The sequence below is a fragment of the Bos indicus genome, chromosome 13 (genome assembly GCF_029378745.1).
Source record: "Bos indicus isolate NIAB-ARS_2022 breed Sahiwal x Tharparkar chromosome 13, NIAB-ARS_B.indTharparkar_mat_pri_1.0, whole genome shotgun sequence".
In the NCBI taxonomy this organism is placed as follows: domain Eukaryota; kingdom Metazoa; phylum Chordata; class Mammalia; order Artiodactyla; family Bovidae; genus Bos; species Bos indicus.
In genome coordinates this window covers 69,755,780-69,776,901 of record NC_091772.1, presented here as the reverse complement: position 1 = coordinate 69,776,901, position 21,122 = coordinate 69,755,780, and the positions used below count along the sequence as shown (strand labels likewise).

Here is a 21,122-nt window from a genome sequence, read left to right as displayed (position 1 = left end):
CCTTTTTAAAAATAAGACACTGAGGAAAACCTATCAGAATTTGCTGCTTACACAGAAAGACTGAGCATTGTTTTGTGTGACATTTGTTTCACTTATACACAAACACAAATATACTTTATATGTTGGGTTGTGATATAAAATATTTTGGAGGGTGGCACATGGTCAACGAGTTTGAAAATGTCAGTCTTTCTGGCACATTCAGACTCATGAATGTCCTTCTATTAGACAGACTAGAGACAGCAGCAGACCGACAGCAGCAGTCGGTCTGACACTGAACACCTGTCTCTCCACGTCTACCTTCCTTACTAGGCTAGAGACTGGGTGAGCAGGACGACAGATCACTGGCCTGTCACTGCCTCACCAGCAGTACTTAAAACACAGGGCCTGGAGGAATACTTGCTTCCTCCATCTTCATCAAGATGAACATGGTAGGCAGTGTGACAGGAAGATGCCCTCACCTTATCGATGAAGTACAGGGCTACAGCTCTCTGCCGGACTTTCATCTCTTTGGACTTCCAGTCTTCCCGATACTGGTTCCGGATCTTATCCACACACTTCTTCAGCCTCCGAGCAGTCTCATATTTCTGCCAGTCTTTCTCACCCTGCAAAGACACAGACCCAAGGGGGGATTGCTTAAGGATAGTGGAATAAAGACAGACACTGAACATCCAACTTCAGAGCTCTGAACCAAAGAGAAGGAACTTGAGCTTCAGTGAAGCAATGCATTTACCCAGTGACAAAGTATGCTGTCCCATTCCCTGACAGGCACAACTGGTTCCTGTCTGATTGCTAAAAAAGCCTCTTTCATTTTGTGAAATGTTTTATGTTCTTAAGAAGGCCCACATGATATGTCCCCCAAATTAACTTCTGTCAATACAAAGGGTATATATAAACATCCCTAACCCCACATCAGCATCACAGTCTTGCTGCTGAATCTGTGACCCAAGAGCAGTTTTCTGCTAGGACTGAACTTCATTAAATTCAAGACAATCCTTCACAGTTTGATGGAACTGTCAAGGAAGCAGAACCAAAGATTACAGCTTATAATTACTAAGGAACACAATGACTTCCAGGAACAGCTACAATTATTCACCATTTTCTAACTTCTGCATTTAAAAGTATTCTTGATGAGACTGAGGGAAACTGTTATTGTGAAGACGGTTTTTTTAACATTAGAGCTTTTGGTGGCAGGTTTGAAAATTGATTCTAAAGCCAATGTAAGGTTTTTAAAAGCGTGTGAAAAGACAATCTAATCAACAGCGAGGGAAGATTTCTGTGACCTCGTTAAATGGAAAAAGTCACAAGCAAGGACTGATGATAATAGCAAGTGAGAAAGGAAAGGGGAAAAAAAAGAAAAGAAAATTGGAGAAATCCAAAACGGCCAGGGATTATTACAAGGCCAGAAAAAGACTGTATGACATGGACACAGGGATAGAATTTAAGAACTCAAGAATCTCTGCTCTTAATTCCCCCAGCCCACAACCGAGGAGAGCTACAGTGATTTCTACCTATGACACAGACATGTGGTCTCTGAGGCCTAAGAACTGTGGTCAAGGCATCTGGCCGCCTGAGCATGCAGAAATGTGGGACACACGAAGCAAGAAATGTCTGCTACTTCTAGTTCCAAACATTCACAAATGAAAGCTAACCCAGCTACACTAATGAGTCATCAGCACTCTCCCCCAGCTGTGTGTGGTATAGTGCTGTGTGCTTGTTTGGCTACAAAACAAGCGATTCCTTAACTACCTGTTGATGTGGGTGGGTGATTGAATGATTGAGTGATACAGGAGAAATCTGGAGAAGGCAATGGCAACCCACTCCAGTACTCTTGCCTGGAGAATCCCATGGATGGAGGAGCATGGTAGGCTGCAGTCCATGGGGTCGCTAAGAGTCGGACACGACTGAGCGACTTCACTTTCATTTTTCACTTTCATGCATTGGAGAAGGAAATGGCAACCCACTCTAGTATTCTTGCCTGGAGAATCCCAGGAACAGAGGAGCCTGTTGGGTACCATCTATGGGGTCACGGAGTCGGACACGACTGACGTGATTTAGCAGCAGCAGCAGCATCCAAGTTCTATATGCTAACAATGGGAAGCTGAAAATTTCTCTCTGGTTCTTCTAAGTGTATTTTGACACTGAAGAGGGCAACTAAGAAAAAGGTGTGACAGAAGCTTTCCTCTTGTAAGTAATAAATCTCAAGACAGTAATGAATCTCCCTCACAACCCTTCTTACACACACGAAAGGCTCATCTGCAACAGCACAGTCTCCAGTTGAGAAGCAGGCTCTTTCCCATCATCCTGATGCACACAGGCCTACCAAAACCTGAGTCTGTGTCTTCATTTGCCCATTCCTTAATCACACCACTGAAGCAAAGTTTACAAACCTAACAAGTCAGTCATTCACAGGCCATAACCACCAGACCAACTTTTCTTCACAGGTTGGCTAGGCTCCTAGGACAGGGATCCAGGATTCTCTCAAATAAGGACACAGAGATGGGAATGACGGGAGAAGCCACCCGACTGAGCTGAACTGAACTGAACTAAGTCTAACAGGACAGGGCTGGCTTCTAGGAAGTATGCTTATCCCCGCAGTGTTCAGCTTCCCTGAATAGAATTCGGAGAGTGAATGGCAATCTGAACCCCAAACACACGTAATTTAAACAAAAGACAATAAACTGGCCCTAGGTATTTATACCATGTTTAAAAATAAAATCTAACCAGCTTTCCGTACAATGTCCATTCTTAAATATGTTGGTCTTATTGATTTACAGAGTTCTTTATAGATTCACATCCTTTTGAGATATAGGTAGTATTTTTTCTTGTAATACTTCCTTTCAATCTTTCACTCTAAATCTTCTAAAAAGAGTTTATGTTACACATTTTTAAGTATACAGTTAGATCAGTTTTGACAATCCATAATACATGTAACCCACACCCTATCAAGTTAAGAGAATATTTCTGTCAATCCAGAAAAGTTCCCTCATACGTATATATATGGTATATTCTATGATGACCCCTAATGTGTCTGACTACACTGTACTGTTATTCTGATGGACTCCTGGGATGTTTCCAGTTTTAGACTCACATAAATACAGCATTATGAACACTGCTGTGCAGTCTTTGTGGACATATGTTTTCATTTTATTTGCAGCAGAAATACCTAGAACTGGAAATAGCAGCTTATTGCGGCTTTACTTTGCATTCCACTTATAGTGATGGTGAGTAGTGCTTTCATGTGCTTTTATATTGGCCGTTCCTCTGTCTTCTAAAGCATCCCATTTTTGCTCTTTTATTATGAGGATGTTTATCTTTTTTATTATTGAGTGATATGAATTCTCTGTATATACGGGATACAAGCCTTTGTCAACTATACATGTTGCAAATGTTTTCTCCCTGTTACCTGTATATTTCTTAGTAGTGTCCTTTGTTGAACAAAAGTTTTTAAATGAAGTTCACTGTTTCAACTGTTTATTGTTTATTCTGTGTCCAAGAAATCTACTCCAAGGTCATGAAGATGTTCTACCATGACATCATTTAGAAGCTTTAATGGTCTAGCTTCTAGCTCTTTTACGCTTTAAAATTTAGAACTGTATACTAAAAAGTCAGGTCCAGAATGTAATTTTTTAAAATAAGCATGTCTTATTTTCTCCTTCTAATACAACTCACCAAAATCAGAGCTTCCCAAGACTATAGTTTTATAAAGGCATTTTTCTTCAATCCAGCCTGTAATCCCCAGATGGTTACATTTAAAAGGCTGTAGACACATACATCTTTGAAACCCCAGAATTATAGGTTCTAAAGAGAAAAGGCAGAGATGTATATTTGGCACTGAGAATATTTTAGTATGACTGAATGCAATGTGATAGCAACAGTGATCCTGAAGGTTGCTATACTTCATTTACAAGGAAAATTATGAATTTTATTTGTAAAGTTAAAACTGGTTTGAGGAGCCTTAATTTTACTAAGGCTGAACCTCAGGTTATAAGACCAGATAATGCTTGGCAGAGGTTGGACTTAGTGGTTGAATACCTACTATAAGCAATCCTTTTGTAGCCTCTATATCCATGGTTTATCTGGGATCAGAGAGTTTTGTTGAAAACACAGGTTCCAGAGAGCTATCATTTCCCCTGCCATTTCAGATTCTATGGGTACCAAGTACAGAGTGGAAGAAGAAAGGAATGGAAACACTTCCAAGAAGATGCCTGTTTAATGGAAATCCTGGGAGAAAAGGCAGAACAAACCAAGATGAGCACACACAGATGTGAATGAGCTCAGGACAATCTTATCAGTAGCTGGACCATGTGTTACTGTGACTCTCAAAAGTCTTGATCCTTTCAATGACCTGTGAGACTGTAAGTACTGTAACCCTGGTTATGACCACAAGTAGACCAATCCAAGTTTCCAGAAAGCAGCAAAGACAGGATACATCAGAAGGACACATTTCAGCTGTGCTTTTTACCCTTCACAAACCAAAAGTTTTCAATTATCAAAAATCCATAAGTCTCATCATACTTGAGTTAAATTCCTTGATGGAGCAGAGATGAAGTAGAAAGGTCTAGCAATATTACAAGGGAGAAATTAATGAACAAAATATAGATACAAAAACAAGCAAACAATCTTAGGAGAAATCTCAGGAGGCTGAGCAGAAAGGTGTGCCCTATGATGGTAGCCTTCTATAAACTGGACCCAAAGTCTTCCATGAAGTAAAACCACCAATTACCACCCTTCACCCTCTTTGACAAAAATGTACTCTTTATAGACCTCTGGGTCAGAGCAGGTCAATGAATTCATGCTTTAATCATCACTTTCCTCCAAACACACAGCAATGGAAGTGCTTCATGCAAAAAGGGGCCTTATCGTTTTTTACGCAACCTGAAGCCAGGGGCTGTGTCAACTTGGGCTGAGCTGGGCTAGACTCCCTCTAAGACAGGAGGAGTGAGCAGAAAAGTGCAGAGCAAAGAGAAAGAAAAGGGAATGATACAGAAACAAAAACTACTTCCCAGTCAAAAGGGCCTACAAACTAATTCCAAAATATATGAGGAAATGGGTTAGAAGAACTGTCAACAAAAATAATTAGTACATGATTCACTTCAGGTAACATTTTTAAAAAACAAAGATTTTCAGGAGAGAAAAAAAAAATCTACTAAAAAGGACTCCAAAAGTGATAAAATAAGCACATGCCTTAAATGAAATGAAATCAAGTAAATTTGAAATAAAAATAATTAGAAATCCTGAAAAAATATAATGAAGCAAATTACAGGAGGGGTAAAATTTAGATTAAATATAATCAAATAGAGAATTAGCAGAAGTAAGTCCTTGGGAACTCTCCCCAAATGAAGATCAGACCTAAACAGACAAAGAAATAAAATGCAAAGGAATGGTCTAGAAACTGAGGAAGAAATGATAGTTGAGAGTTTTCTAAAATAAATAAAGCCCTAGGATTGACAGTCTAGACTGAGTATCTTTAAAAAAATATCTGTACTTAAAAAAAAAAAATATATATATATATATATATATACACATATAGGAAATGAAGAGTAAAAATTTCTGTCTCTATTTATAGGTCACTTAACTGTCTATATAGAAACTCCAAAAGACATAGACACTTTTAGAATAAGAGTTCAGCAAAGTTGCTAGATAGAAGATTGATATTAAAAAATCAACAGCATTACTACTCCAGTAATAACAAACAAAAATGTAGTACAACAACAAATACTTGAAATTCAATAGCACAAGAAACTATAAGGCCTCTTAGAAAAGATTTTAAACATATGTAAAACCTCTATGGAAAAAATTAAGACACAATATTAAAGGATATATTTGAAGACATGAATTAATAGAGAGGCATGTAACAGGTTCATGGATGGGAAGATTCAATAAAATAATCTCAATATTTACCCCCTGTTAATCTATAATTTCAGGACTTCCCTGGTGGTCCACTGGCGAAGACTGTGCTCAGAAAGCAGGGGGTCCTGGATTCGATCCTTGGTGAGGGAACGAGATCCCGCATGTTGCACCTAAGAGTTCACATGCCTCAACAAAAGACTCAGCATGCTGCAACTAAGACCCGGTGCAGCCAAATAAACAAAGTACATATTTTTTAAAAATCTATAATTTCAATGCAATCCTATAAAAAAATCTCAATAGCCTTCATTAGAACTTGACAAATTTATCTCAAAATTAATGTGAAAAAGCTGAAAGCCAAGACAATTTTGAAGAGTGAGACAAAGAAAACTTGTCCTACTCAACAGTAAGACTTCATAAAGCTACAGGAGGTCAGACAGTGTGCTACTGATGAAAAAACAGGCAGACAGGACAGGGAGCCCAGAAACAATACGACATCCATGTAGAAACGTGATGTACAAGAGAGGGGTGAACACAACTCACTTGTTCTGGGACAACTGTTATGCATTTGGAGAAAATATATTGTATCTCAACCTCAAACCATCTACAAAAATACATTCTAATGGATCATAGATCCAAACATGTTTTAAAGAGCAAAATTTTAGAAACGATGGCAGAGATATGGAAAAAACAGAAACTTGAGCACAATGTTGGGAGGATGGTGGTGAGGTAAACTGGTTCCAGTACTTCAGAGAACAATTTGGAAATATCTAATAAAGAATCTTTAAAGAAAATTTTCATCTATATACACAAGGAAAATGTGTTTATTCCAGCACTATTTATATTAGGAAATGACTGTAAACTCTAATTAAATGTTTGTTGACAAGAGAACAGATGACTTTTTATATAACAGAATACTATGTAGCAAATAAAAATGGGTAAATTATAAATATGTACCAAGATAATAAACTCTCAAAACCAAAGGGTGGTGAAATAAGTTGCAAAATGATCTCAATAAATATCCAACTTTAAATCAAACCTTGTAAAACAATACTACTTGGTATTCATGGACACATAAGGTACTAAAAATATACACAAGAATGAAAACATTAAATTCATTTTAGTATTTTCCAGGGAAAGAGATAAATGTTACCTAGTGAGCTTCAGCTATGTTTATCACAATACTTTTTATGAAATGAAGCAGTTGAAAAAATACGACATGATGTTAAGATTTGACACGGGCAGATGGAGGGCACTATATGAATGATTGTTATATCTATTTTTGTATATTGGAAATAAATCATTGAAAATAAAATCTTTACTGCTTGTATCTTTCCACTTTTATCTAAAAAGAGACTCTTATCTCCTGCTGGCAATGCACTTAAAAAAAACTATTTAACACACTGTCAAAATCTCAACCTCTGAAGATCTATTCTGAGTTGGAGATAACTGAGGACAGGCAGAAAGCTTAAGAAATCACATTTATTTCCCCCTCAACAGTACCTCTCTCCAAGCCTTTAACAATTTTTCATGACTCAGGATCACAACCCAGCTGCTGGAGCGAGCCACTCTGCACTGGATATAAGGTACCAGGCAGGGCCTACATCTATGTGACTTTCTAGGTTTACTACCGTAACAATTACTCAAAAACCTGCTTAAAGTCCTTACAATGCATAGGAGGTGTCTGGATACTGTCTGAATGAATTGGCTGGCTCTCCTCAGATACGCAGATGATACCACCCTTATGGCAGAAAGTGAAGAGGAACTAAAGAGCCTCTTGATGAAAGTGAAAGAGGAGAGTGAAAAAGCTAGCTTAAAGCTCAACATTCAGAAAACTAAGATCATGGCATCTGGTCCCACCACTTCATGGGAAATAGATGGGGAAACAGTGGAAACAGTGTCAGACTTTATTTTTTGGGGCTCCAAAATCACTGCAGATGGTGACTGCAGCCATGAAATTAAAAGATGCTTACTCCTTGGAAGAAAAGTTATGACCAACCTAGATAGCATATTAAAAAGCAGAGACATTACTTTGCCAACAAAGGTCCGTCTGGTCAAGGCTATGGTTTTTTCAGTGGTCATGTATGGATGTGAGAGTTGGACTGTGAAGAAAGCTGAGCGCCAAAGAATTGATGCTTTTGAACTACGGTGTTGGAGAAGACTTGAGTCCCTTGGACTGCAAGGAGATCCAACCAGTCCATTCTGAAGGAGATCAGTCCTGGATGTTCTTTGGAAGGACTGATGCTAAAGCTGAAACTCCAATACTTTGGCCACCTCATGCAGAGAGTCAATTCATTGGAAAAGACTCTGATGCTGGGAGGGATTGGGGGCAGGAGGAGAAGGGGACGACAGAGGATGAGATGGCTGGATGGCATCACCGACTCGATGCACATGAGTCTGGGTGAACTCCGGGAGTTGGTGATGGACAGGGAGGTCTGGTGTGCTGCAATTCATGGGGTCGCAAGAGTCGGACACGACTGAGCGACTGAACTGAACTGAACTGCCCTTAGGGAATTCCACTCAGCTTATCTAACAAGGCTCTCAACCCCAGAGACTCCTACAATCAGTGTGAATCCCGCCTACGAGAGTGCACAGTCCTTGTGTATTTGGCATCTGTTCGTGTCTCCTGACCCCTGCTGCCATCATCCTAAGTCATTGCCACTTATTGGCTGGAGTACTGCAACAACCTCCTCTTGGTCTCCCTACTTCCTGGGTCCAATCCAGTCTCCACAGAGCAGCAGTCGGAATGATCAATTATATCACAGGTTTCTAAAACACACATCTGGCATCATTCCCCTTTAAAACCCAGTGGCTTCTTACTGGATTTAGATAATATAAAAAAAACTGAAGGAAGCGTTTTAAGATCTGGCCTGCATCCCTGTCTCCAGTCCCCTCCTCATCGTATCTCTCTTGACCATTTTACTCAAACTACAGTCCTTGAGACCACCCAATTCTTTCTTTCTTCAGGGATTTCAAAAGGCTACTTTGTTTGTCTGAAATGCCCATTCCCCTATCCTTTCCATGGATAAATCCTGGAAAAAAGTGCCTGATTCTTTGCGACCCCATGGATAGTAACCTGCATCAAGCTCCTCTGTCCGTGGGATTTTCAAGGCAAGAGTACTGGAATGGGTTGCCATTTCCTTCTCCAGGGAATTTTCCCAACCCAGGGATCGAACCCAGGTCTCTCACATTGTAGACAGACAATTTACTGTCTGAGCCACCATGGAAGTCCATGGATAAATCCTACTCACTCTGTAAGTCTCATTTTAAACGTTACTTCCTCAAAAAGGCATTTCCTAGGCCCTGGAAGCCAGATCAGGTGCTCTGGTATACTCTCAAATGGCACCCTGTGTCCCCTGCAGCACTGACAACAGTTTACATTCACTAATGTGATGGTCCGTTATGCCTGCATAGCGGATCAAGACACTCCTCTGTTCCAAGCCAATGGTTCTCCATCAAATACAGAACATGGTCTAGTCACTTTAGTGTGGCATTTAAGGTTGGCCACAATCTGGCCTCTCGGAGACTAAATTTATCTGTAAAATGGTGGCACGAGTACATGTCTGGTATGGTTATTAAAAGAATCAAATGTCAACTTACATGAAAATACTAACAGTGATCCAGTATCCTTCATTTTGATAATTTTTTTTTTACTGTGTGAATAATATAAAATTCACACCAACAGTAGCGACGTTTAGCATATTTACAATGTTACCTGACCTCACTTGATAATCCTTTTGTTACTCCTTTTCATATCCCTCCTCTCTGTCCATATGACACACTGCTCTTTGAAATACCTCTCTTTTGAGACCTAACTGCAACCAAATTTCCTTTAAAAAGTTTATGTAAAGTTTAAAAATAAAATAAAATTGGAAGAAAAAAATAAATAAATAAATAAATAAATAAAAAGTTGTTCTTATTCTCTAACTGCTGGGAATAACTGCTCCCTTTATCTAAAGCATTTAACATTTATCTTTCTAATACAACTGAATTCTTACCCAATTTGCCCAGCAGGCAGTAAGTTCAGGGCTAAACCACTTTTCATCTACCTTGGTCACCCTATAGCTCTGTGGTATTTCAGAACAGGAATATAACATGTTTCTTAAAGTGATTTTGACTTTTACTTGCTATGGGGGTTCTCTTTCTGAGTCTATGCTCACTTTAAGAACAGTTGTCATTTTCCAATTATACTAAGAACATATACACAGGGGCATTTTTCATTAGGACACAGGACTATAAGCTATAAAATGTGCAGTCTGGTCTTGAAAAGACATATGGCCTTTTGAGCTGCAGCTTTCAAATCTTAACAAGTGTTTAATAAACTATAAACCAAGATTAAGAGGGGCTTTACTCTCAGTGCCCTGCATGTAAACAGTCAGTCTATGCTGCTGCTAAGTCGCTTCTGTCGTGTCCGACTCTGTGCGGCCCCAGAGACGGCAGCCCACCAGGCTCTGCCGTCCCTGGGATTCTCCAGGCAAGAACACTGGAGTGGGTTGCCATTTCCTTCTCCAATGCATGAAAGTGAAAAGTGAAAGGGAAGTCGCTCAGTCGTGTCTGACTCTTAGCGACCCCATGGACTACAGCCCACCAGACTTCTCCAACCATGGGATTTTCCAGGCAAGAGTTCTGGAGTGGGGTGCCATTGCCTTCTCCGTGTCAGTCTATACAGAACTAATTTTCTGGTGTTTTTTTTTTTTTTTTGTGGAACTCGTCTTAAGTTGACATTCGTATTTCCACAGTATATCTGAAGGACTCATTTTATGCCTAGCAGGCTAATAAGAACTAATAGTCCTTCCAAGAGTTTTCTCTTTTCAATAACAGTATCAATAAACAGTACCACATGTGTACACAACAGCTTAAGATATGCTTTCCCAAACACTACCCCATTAAGTCCTGGTGGAATCTACTCAGATGAAGCCTTAGGAAGACAAAGTATGTAAGACTCTAGATTTTACAGCTCTTTCTGGATTCAGAGTAATTATATTCCTTTCTTCAGAGCCCAGAAAGGTGAGGAAGAGAACTAGCTGTAGAAACCAATATACACTTACCACATTTTTCATCAGTCTGACCAGTAAGCAATGTAAAAGCAAGGACTATGTGTCTGTCTTGTTTACCAATGTCATTCCTAGCACCATGCCTACACTGTGCCAGGCTCATACAGGGATTTCAATTAGTATCTGCAAATTAATAAATAAGATTATAATGTGATGTAGAAAATGGAAACATCTTAGGGAGGTCACCAGATAATGCTAACTATGAAAAGTACCCTTTTTTTGTGGGTGGGGATGGTTTTCAATTTGTCAAAGTGATTCTAGAGGCTGAGGACATTAGATTTCAAACAAAATGACAAGAGATTTTCAGCCCCACTAACTGGTGCAGCTCTTGGTTACCACTTACCTTGATTCGTGAGCTGGGGTTCAGCATGATGTATTTAATAGAACCTTGGATGTTCTCTGTCCAGGAGACTAGCCAAGTAACCTTGTTATCGTGTCGGACTTCTTTCCACTTATGACCTGGAGGAGGAGAAGGAACCTTGGCATCTCTGTGGAAATAAAGCAGTAGAGCAGTGAGGTGGGAAGTAGTGACCAATTTCACTTTTCATCACTGGAAGTGGATGAATCTCTGAGCGCATATTCCAAGCTTCCTCCTCACCAGTCAATACATGATAAGCACCTGAAGATCTATACACAGAAATACCATGCTGCTCCCAAACAGTCTTGTGTAATGTGGGGAGAAAATCCAAACTACTGAGAACAAAGGAAGCCACCCACTTCATTTCTGGCCAAAGGACGAACTGTGCTCACTTGCTACAGTTGATGATTATATCCTCAGGCATGATTCGTCTCTTCAGCATGCCCATCTTGGGGTGGTTGCCGCGGCCACGGAAAAGCCCAGGAGGTTCTATCTTGAAGTTGGCGATCCTCTCTCTGTGGTTGTCCATAACACAAAAGCCATATTCTTTCAGTAATTTTTCATTCTCCTCTTTGATTTTCTGGAAGACAGACAAAAAGTACTCAAAGGGGATTCAATCACTAAGAAACAAATTCAGATAAAGGAAAACCTATGAAATTCTTCTTTTCTTTTTCACTGCATGGTTTGTGGGATCTTATCGTTCCCTGACTAGGGATCGAACCCAGGCACCCTGCAGTAGAAGCTCAGAGTCCTAACCACTGGACCACCAAGGAATTTCTGGAAAACCAGAGTTTTTTAAAAGCTTAAATATAATAAAATCCCCATATGAACAGTATTTCACACGGGGTTTCCAGCACAAAGAAACCTGCTATTGATTCTTTACTAGTACATGGGTACATATGTTTCACACTGCGATCCTTTCTCCAAAAAACAGAAAGATTTGGAGCCTCCTCACTCTGTGCTAGCCCTTCCCTCATGTTGATGTCACACTCGGCAATTAGATTTAAACTGAGTCCTGCTGCCTTGTGCACAGATAAAGATTCACAACTCGCTGGTGACAGGTATCCTTGGCAGGACTCTGACATGGTGATACTTATAAAACCTCCTGACATGGATTTTAGTTTGAAAAACACCCCTGAAGTGAAAAACAAAATAAATTTCACTAATTTGGAATACTGAGATGACTAAACTGAGACTGAAAAGCATGATGCAGGTATCATTCTTACCATCTCTGGCGTAACTTAATTTTTTAAACTAAAGGTCAAATAGGTACTCTCAAACAGAAAGTTATACAGAGACAATGGCCTAAATTATATAAACATGCAAGCCTAAACTACTGAAATTTAAGACTTCGAGGTGCCAAGAATTCCTTAAAATACTTAACTTCCAGGTATATAAAATACTTAACTTCCAGACCTCTGCTAACCTGTTTTTTTGACCCCAGCCTTGAGCCAAAAAAGTCAAACTCCAGCCTTGAGCCTCTATATTGGGGAATGGCAAGCTTTTTCTAGATAGAAAATGTTTTAGGCTTGAGGGCCATACGGTCTCTGTTGTAATTACTCAACTTTGCCACTGCTGAAAGCGACCATAGATAATAGGTAAACAAGTTAGATGTGGCATGTTTCAATAAAACTTTTGTACAAAAACGAGCAGCCTATCTATAGTCTGCCTACCAATATTCTAGAGGAAAGTGACATCCTAGAAAGTGACATCCATTTTCAGATACTAGAAAGATCCTTCAGAAATGAGGCTGGCCACAGCTAGAAGATGAAGTTGGATGAGTGTGGCTAAAAACAGATCAAAGAAAGAGAATGTGTGTGTGTGTGTACACATATGGCCAATATGATTTTATCTGTCTTAAGTCCCTAACATCTAGGAGCCACTGTAGGTCAGACCTACTCTTTCTTAAACACTGTATTACTGGAGGCTACTGGCTGGTTTTTAGGTTAACAGAACACCAGCTTACCTTGAGCCATTTAAACATAATGCCTATTCACAATTTTTAGTCTACGTGAAACCCTTAAGAAAATCGAGACTTCACTAGGCCAAGAATCTTAAATCTTTAGCGCAGAAATCATTAAAGTCAAAACTGTTTTTTAAGAACCAAGAAGAAAATTAAACTAATCACTATTTCAAAATTCTCCAGAGGTTTAAGAAATTCTGCAGTACCAGTTTCTCTTCCTTGCTCATCTGTTTCCGAGCTTCTGTCTGGGCTTTGAAATACTGGCTCATCTGGGTAAAATCACATTTGCTGAGGTTGGTGATAATATTCTTCTCTTCATTGGTCATTTCCTAGTTAAAAAGGGAGACAGAAAAAGACAGTAAATAAAATAAATAAGCCCTGAAGTTTCTCCACAATTACAGCAAAGTATCATGTTCTCAGTCCAAGAGTATCTAATGAGACAGTCAATCTAAATTTGAGAATTTGGGGGGAAAAAAGAAACAATTTTATTTCCTTGTTCTATAATAAAATATGCATGTGGTAGAAAAATATTTAGGATAACAACATTGAAAAGGGTAACTCTCATGTCATTTCTTAGATTAGCACATTGCCACAATCTCCTAAGCATAAATACCAAGGCAGGAGAAACACAAATATATACATCATTTAGTGATGAAAGAAACATTTCGATGCTCCTTCTCTCTTAGAAACATCCTTGCTCTATTCACTTATTAAATCTTATTTTTACAGCTATTCAGAAAGTGAACCTCAGCTCAGCCTCTGTTCACATTCTCCAAATTAAGAATAAAGAAACTGTTTAAAATCACCTAGGAAATGGCAACCCACTCCAGTATTCTTGCCTGGAGAATCCCAGGGACAGAGGAGCCTAGTGGGCAGCCGTCTATGGGGTCGCACAGAGTCGGACATGACTGAAGTGACTTAGCAGCAGCAGCAGGCAGACAAAGGATATGTGGTGTTAAGAGCAGAAAGTACCTAAAGCCGAAGAGCATGAATCAAAAGGGAACAGGACAATGCTAAACCATGTCTCTTTGCAATAGCAGACAGAGGGCAGTCCCAAGAGACAAACTTTCCTTTGCTCAACTGGAGCTGAGGTTTCTGTTTGACCTAATCTGATCAAACTTTCCCGGCTACAGCCGTAGGAGAGCCAAGAGGAAAAGAAACACAGTTATTCTTATTGGATAGAAAACCTATATAACACAGTAAATGAACAGGGGGGAGAAAAAACCCCAACTTTCAATACAATAAAATTCATGAAACTCAAATTGTACATCAGGGAATTCTTTTGGTAAAATTATCATGTATTTCTTAGTAGAGATCAGTGTTTTTGTTAAGGGGCTAGGATATTAACACATGGGCTACAATACCTTTCTCCAGTCTTTAAAGAAATTTTTCCTAAATATTTCCTTAGTAGTATATTCATGGTCGAGCATTTTTGCAAAGAACGTAGCTACTTCTTCCGCTTTGGGGCTCAGCTTCATGACTTTACCTAGAGACAAAAGTGGTTCCAAAAAATGAGGTGCTGTGTTCATGTTCTGAGGTTAAACACTGAGGTTCTGGAGACATCTTCTTTCATAATGGTTTATTTACCTTCTGAAGGTATATATATAAAGGTCTGGTGACGCATGGTAACAATAACAACAAAAACAGTATTATCGATTAACATCTACTTGTATGAATTTTCCTTCTCTTTAGCAGATATTTACCTGGGTCATTCTCTGGAGACTATGCCAGTAAATTGTTCCCAGGAGCCTGCTCAGGACAGGGATGACCTGGGGGAGGCCCAGTCACTCTTCCTTTTCCTTTCAGCAAGCAGGGTCCTTTACACCTCTTCAATGGTTTTTAAAAATCAAATCCTCAGAGGGACTCCTGCCACTGCTAAGCTAAACAGCTTCTGTTCAAGAAGGGGAGGAAGGGATAGGACAGGGAGTGGAAGAAAGGAATTGTGGGGAAAAGAAATAGGCATCTTTCTTCTTCAAAGTTAGGTGGGTGGAATATGAATTAAAAAAAAATATATATTCATAGCAGGCAAGCCCAGATATCCCATATGAAAAAATCTAAGTAAGACCTTCCTCTAGAACTTTGCTTCTCAATGTATGATCATGGACCAGCAGTACTGACATCACATGAGTTTGGCAGAAATGCAGAATCTCAGGCCCCACCCCAGACAGACTGAACCAAGAACATACATTCTAATGAGACCCCCAGGTGGCTAGTGTACACACCAGAGTTTGAAATGCCCTGGAACACAGGCATTATTATGAGGTTGCCTCTTTCAGAGAAACAGGACTCATCCAGAACACAGGGATGACCGGGGTTCTTGGCATTATACACATTTTTCCACTGCCTTACCTGTTACATAGGTACTAGTAATTCACCAAGGATTTTCACATTTATTACAGAAAACTAAAACTTAACCCAAATTCCATTTATTTCAAAACTCAGAAGACATCTCATCTCATGATAGGTAAGACAGTTTCATCCCTGACTGCAAGGATGGTACAGGGAACTGCAGCTCTAAACTGAAACTTTCAGGGTAGACAGAAAGAACCTGCTTGAAACCTATAACTTTAAAAGGCCAACAGGTGGCGCCACTTCCCCTCTAAACCTTCTAGCTCTTTCCAAAGACGACACAGCTTGGGAAGGACAGGCTGGCTTTTCAAGAGGTTCCTGCACTTCAGAATTCACTCAAATCTGAACCAGTGTTGCCAGTTAAGATGTAACATGCTTCTGATAAAAAGGAAACCAGTAAGTCACTAAGAATAACAAATGAAATAAAAGGCAAGAAAGAATGTAAGCTATTCTTGCATACATTTGGTATACTCTGGGAAATTCTGCTGAATTCTGTCCCAATAGAGAAAGAAATTTTGACACCTCCTGTTTTAGATGAGCTGCCAAAAGATGAAATGACAGCTCCCAGCAGTAGAAGGGTAGGAGGATGACTTAGAGGTTCCTGGCAAGAGTAGTGCTTTGTAGGAAAGGCTGAGCTCCAGGAATAAGAAACTGCTGAGTCAGAGCTGAAAACTGCAGGTTCTCAGAGGTCATTCATCGCTTTGGCCAGCCCGTGCCCCTCCTCCCTGGCAGGCACTACAGGAGTCTGAGAATTCTCTTCCCTAGAGAGTAGGCAGGACTGATGGGATCAACTTGGTAGTAAGTCAAATACAACTGTTTGACTTACTGCAGTGTGGGAGTTTACCTAATCAAAGGGAAGAAATTCAAAGACCAAATGAGAAAATGTGAGAGCCCTGGAGCTGGAGGTCCGATAGGGCAAGAATGTAGAAGGGACCAGGGTGACCTGTGATGATTAGTTCAAGCCTTGGCTTCCCATCTCTGAAAGTAAGGGAAACCCAAAGGCTAAAGAAAGGAACCCAGCTTTCCTTCAAATCACTTTGGACCTCAAAGTTAGGCTTCACCAATTGAATCTCCTAAAGTTCAACTCTAAAGGTAAACCTATACTAGGGCTATAGAATATCTGCACTTTTATGATTAGCTAAGGCTCTTTCTCATCACTGGAGTTTTGGCTTTGAGTCACACTGCAGAGTCTCCAGAATGACCACTATGAGGGCTAATGGTAGAATTCTGTCCCATGCTCTCCAGTCAACACAGGTCAGAATGAGGCTATAAAATCCTGCAAGATCACACATTCCATGAGATCAGAGATTGTTCAGTACTGTCCACTGCTGGGTCTTGGTGTCTGAACACAGCACGTTGAACAAATACAGTTTAAAACAACGAATTCCAGTTTTACAAGTCTGCCATGTTCTTCATTTGCAAGACCCAGCCTTTCAGTATAAACTACTACCCCTTGACCTTTAAGCATCCATGGCCCGAGACCACTGCTGGTGGACAGAGACGTGCTTTTCAGCAGTCCTCCTGGCTTAGTTTCTCAAAGTTTGGTCAGCAGACCACTTGGTTCAGAAGCACCCATGATCACTCAACATCAATTAAATGAGCCCAGATCCACCTGGTAAATCTAAAGTACATGAGTGTTTGAGGAATAAAGCTCTGGTCATTTCTGGAGAAAACTCTTGGAATGAGGGAAATCCGTTGAATATTTCTGGAGAAAACCCTTGGAATGAGGGAAATCAGTTGAGTATTACCATCTGCATACTGCTATATGCCAATAAGGGAGCATCAAGAACTACTCTCAAAATTTTCAACCCAAGGACAGAGGTCTAAGAGTGTTCTAAAAGAACTAGGCAGGATATTCCCTCAGATTAGCTCGTCAGACTTGACTTCACAAAGGACAACAGCATGGCGCTGTACCATACAGAGTGAGTGACAGACACCTGTCAGCCCCGCCTAGAGGCTGATGGCAGGCTTAGTCCCCAACCAAGCACTAATTCTATTTCTAGCAGTGAGTAGCCTGTGAGCTTGCATCATATCACTAAAATAAAATACTACCATTCAAGTAAGACTTTTCTAAGAACTCTTACAAAGAGTAGCTCCTTAGAAACGTCACTCAAATAAAAACATTTAGCTTGCTGACCAAGCACTGGCTGCGACCTACGTAGCTGGACCTTTTTGAGACCACGACTCAAAGGGGGAAACAAGGGAGATAAGACAGCTCCTTTCTCATGGAACTTTTCCTGTACCAAATGAGCTTTTAAGAGTTAATGCCCGATGGTCCTTTCCCCAAACCATACAATGACATGAGAACAAAATGAAATAAAAAGAATAATACAGAACAAGATGCTTCCCCACTTTCTATTCCTAAATAGAAGCACATTCTTTCCTTGGCCAAGAACTGGACAACCTAGGAACAACTCACCATCATAGTAAAACTTGACATTCTCTGGAAGAGGTTCATATGGTGGAGCGAATACAGGACCTTTATGTTCTAGGAATTTCCATTTGATGCCTTCAGGATAGCGTTCTTCTTCCCACCTTTAAAAGACAAAGTACAACCTCATTTAGTGATCACTTTACCTGCTATTGAGATTATCACTGATTAAATACCAAAATAATTATCTGCTCAACTGATTGGTGCTCTGGAATGACTCTGGTTCCCACATTCAAGATCTAGGTCAAAAAATCTAGCATCCTTCACTTTGAAAAAGCCAACGCTTACAACGAAGATGATGGATTACTCAGGTGAATGGAGGAAAACACATTTCAGCAGTTTATTTCAAAGAAGTTGAGTATATGAGCTCATTATTTAGCAATGATCACAGCTGTTTTATCACAATGGTGTAAAAGTAAGCCACAATCTGTACATGATGGAGTCACTATTTTATACACTGATACAAAGGAAAAGGCCTCCTGGGAATGGAGATATTGGGTGAAGGTACAGGGAAAGCCATCCTTTGAGAAAGTGGCGGTGGTGGTGCTTTAGTCACTAAGTCATGTCTGACCCAATGTGACCCCAAGAACTATAACCCACCAGGTTCCTCTGTCCATGAGATGTCCCAGGCAGTGAAAGTTCGGAGTCCTAACTACTGGACTGCCAGGGAATTCCCAACTTCAGTGTTTTAAAATTAAGATTCCAACTTTTTATAATTCCTCCTAATTCCATCATGTTCATCCTAAGGGCTCATGATAACTTAAGCATTTAAGCAAATTAAGAGAGTCACTCAACACTCAACCTCAGTTTAAAGAGAAAGAACATATCCTATGACACACGCTGATATCACTGGATCAACAAATACTAGTATAGAAATAAAAATAACAGTGTTGGTCTTTTAGGCCCCCATCAACAGTTCATCAAAAAAGTTAGGAAAAACATGTACTTAATCACACTTAACCCCATCAACAAACTCTCCAGTTTCCAGATCTTATCATGAAGAATCATCTGTTAAATATGGGACTAATGTTCCAACGGCTCAACCCTGACATGAAAGTATACTCAATTCAAAGCAGAGTTGAAACCCTCTAAAGCTATGATGGGTAACAGTTAAAAATGGGGTCATATTTCTCATTTTTTAAGGAATCTCTATACTGCCCTCCATAGTGGATACAGGAATACGGAATGCATATCTATTTGCATTCCCACCAACAGTGCAAGATGGTTCCCTTTTCTCCACATCCTCTCCCGCATTTATTGTTTGTACATTTTTTGATGATGGCCATTCTGACCAGTATGAGGTGATGCCTCATTATAGTTTTGATTTGCATTTTTCTAATAATGAGCGACACTGCACATCATTTCATGTCTGTTGGCCATTTATAAGTCTTCTTTAGAAAAATGTCTGTTTAGATCTTCTGCCCATTTTCTGATTGGGTTGTTTATTTTTCTGGTATTGCGCTGCATGAGTTGCTTCTATATTCTGGAGGTTAATCCTTTGTCGGTTGTTTCATTTGTAATTATTTTCTCCCATTCTGAGGGATGTCATTTCATCTTGTTTATTGTTTCCTTTGCTGTGCAAAAGCTTTTAAGTATTACTCAGCCATAGAAAGGAAGTCATCGGAACGTGGAAGCAACCTAGATATCCATTGACACATGAATGGAAAAAGAAGTTGTGGTACGTACACACAATGGAATATTACTCAGCCATAAAAAGGAAACATATTTGAGTCAGTTCTAATGAGGTAGATGAACCTAGAGATTATTATACAGAATGAAGTAAGTCAGAAAGAGAAAGATAAATATATACTAACATATATATGTAATCTAGAAAGATGGTACTGAAAAATTTATTTGCAGGGCAGCAACGGAGAAACAGACTCAGAGAACAGGCTTATGGCCATGGGGAGAAGGGAGGAGAGGGTGAGATGCGTGGAAAGAGTAACATGGAAACTTGCATTACTATATGTAAAATAGACAGACAACAGGAATTCACTGTATGTCTCAGGGAACTCAACAGGGGCTCTGTATCAACCTAGAGGGGTGGGATGGGGAGGGAGATGGGAGGGAGGGAATATATGTATACAAGGTCTTGTGCTGTAAAGAGCAATATCGCATAGGAACCTGGACTGTTAGGTCCATGAATCAAGGCAAATTGGAAGTGGTCAAACAGGAGATGGCAAGAGTGAACGTCGACATTCTAGGAATCAGCGAACTAAAACGGACTGGAATGGGTGAATTAAACTCAGATGACCATTATATCTACTACCGTGGGCAGGAATCCCTTAGAAGAAATGGGAGTAGCCATCATGGTCAACAAGAGTCCGAAATGCAGTACTTGGATGCAATCTCAAAAACGACAGAATGATCTCCATTCGTTTCCAAGGCAAACCATTCAATACAACAGTGATCCAAACCTATGCCCCAACCAGTAATGCTGAAGAAGCTGAAGTTGAGCAGCTCTATGAAGACCTACAAGACCTTTTAGAACTAACATCCAAAAAAGATGTCCTTTTCATTATAGGGGACTGGAATGCAAAAGTAGGAAGTCAAGAAACACCTGTGGTAACAGGCAAATTTGGCTTTGGAATACAGAATGAAGCAGGGCAAAGGCTAATAGAGTTTTGCCAAGAGAACGCACTGGTCATAGCAAACACCCTCTTCCAACAACACAAGAGAAGACTCTACACATGGACATCACCAGATGGTCAACACCAAAATCAGACTGACTATATTCTTTGCAGCCAAAGATGGAGAAGCTCTATACAGTCAGTAAAAACAAGACTGGGAGCTGATTGTGGCTCAGATCATGAACTCCTTATTGCCAAATTCAGACTTCAATTGAAGAAAGCAGGGAAAACCAATAGACCATTCAGGTTTGACCTAAATCAAATCCCTTATGATTATACACTGGAAGTGAGAAATAGATTTAAGGGACTAAATATGATAGATAGAGTACCTGATGAACTATGGATGGAGGTTCGTGATATTGTACAGGAGACAGGGATCAAGACCATCCCCATGGAAAAGAAATGCAAAAAAGCAAAATGGCTGTCTGAGGAGGCCTTACAAATAGCTGTGAAAAGAAGAGAAGCAAAAAGCAAAGGAAAAAAGCAAAGA

At 39.9% G+C, this 21,122-nt stretch overlaps 1 protein-coding gene and 1 long non-coding RNA gene across 2 annotated transcripts in view; one reads left to right on the top strand and one right to left on the bottom strand.

Moving 5' to 3' along the window:
• TOP1 (DNA topoisomerase I) overlaps window positions 1-21,122 on the bottom strand; it is a 95,758-nt gene that overhangs the window by 9,466 nt on the left and 65,170 nt on the right. The window contains exons 9-14 of the mRNA XM_019972421.2: window positions 17,991-18,106; window positions 14,587-14,708; window positions 13,429-13,551; window positions 11,652-11,839; window positions 11,245-11,389; window positions 459-602 (exon numbers count right to left, since the gene is read on the bottom strand). Coding sequence (XP_019827980.1) covers window positions 459-602; window positions 11,245-11,389; window positions 11,652-11,839; window positions 13,429-13,551; window positions 14,587-14,708; window positions 17,991-18,106 — 838 coding nt within the window. The remainder of the gene's footprint in view (window positions 1-458; window positions 603-11,244; window positions 11,390-11,651; window positions 11,840-13,428; window positions 13,552-14,586; window positions 14,709-17,990; window positions 18,107-21,122) is intronic.
• On the top strand, window positions 2,513-7,168 carry LOC139186586 (uncharacterized). The gene is made up of 3 exons (XR_011570218.1): window positions 2,513-3,221; window positions 4,143-4,355; window positions 5,925-7,168. It is a non-coding gene; the product is annotated as an uncharacterized lncRNA (long non-coding RNA).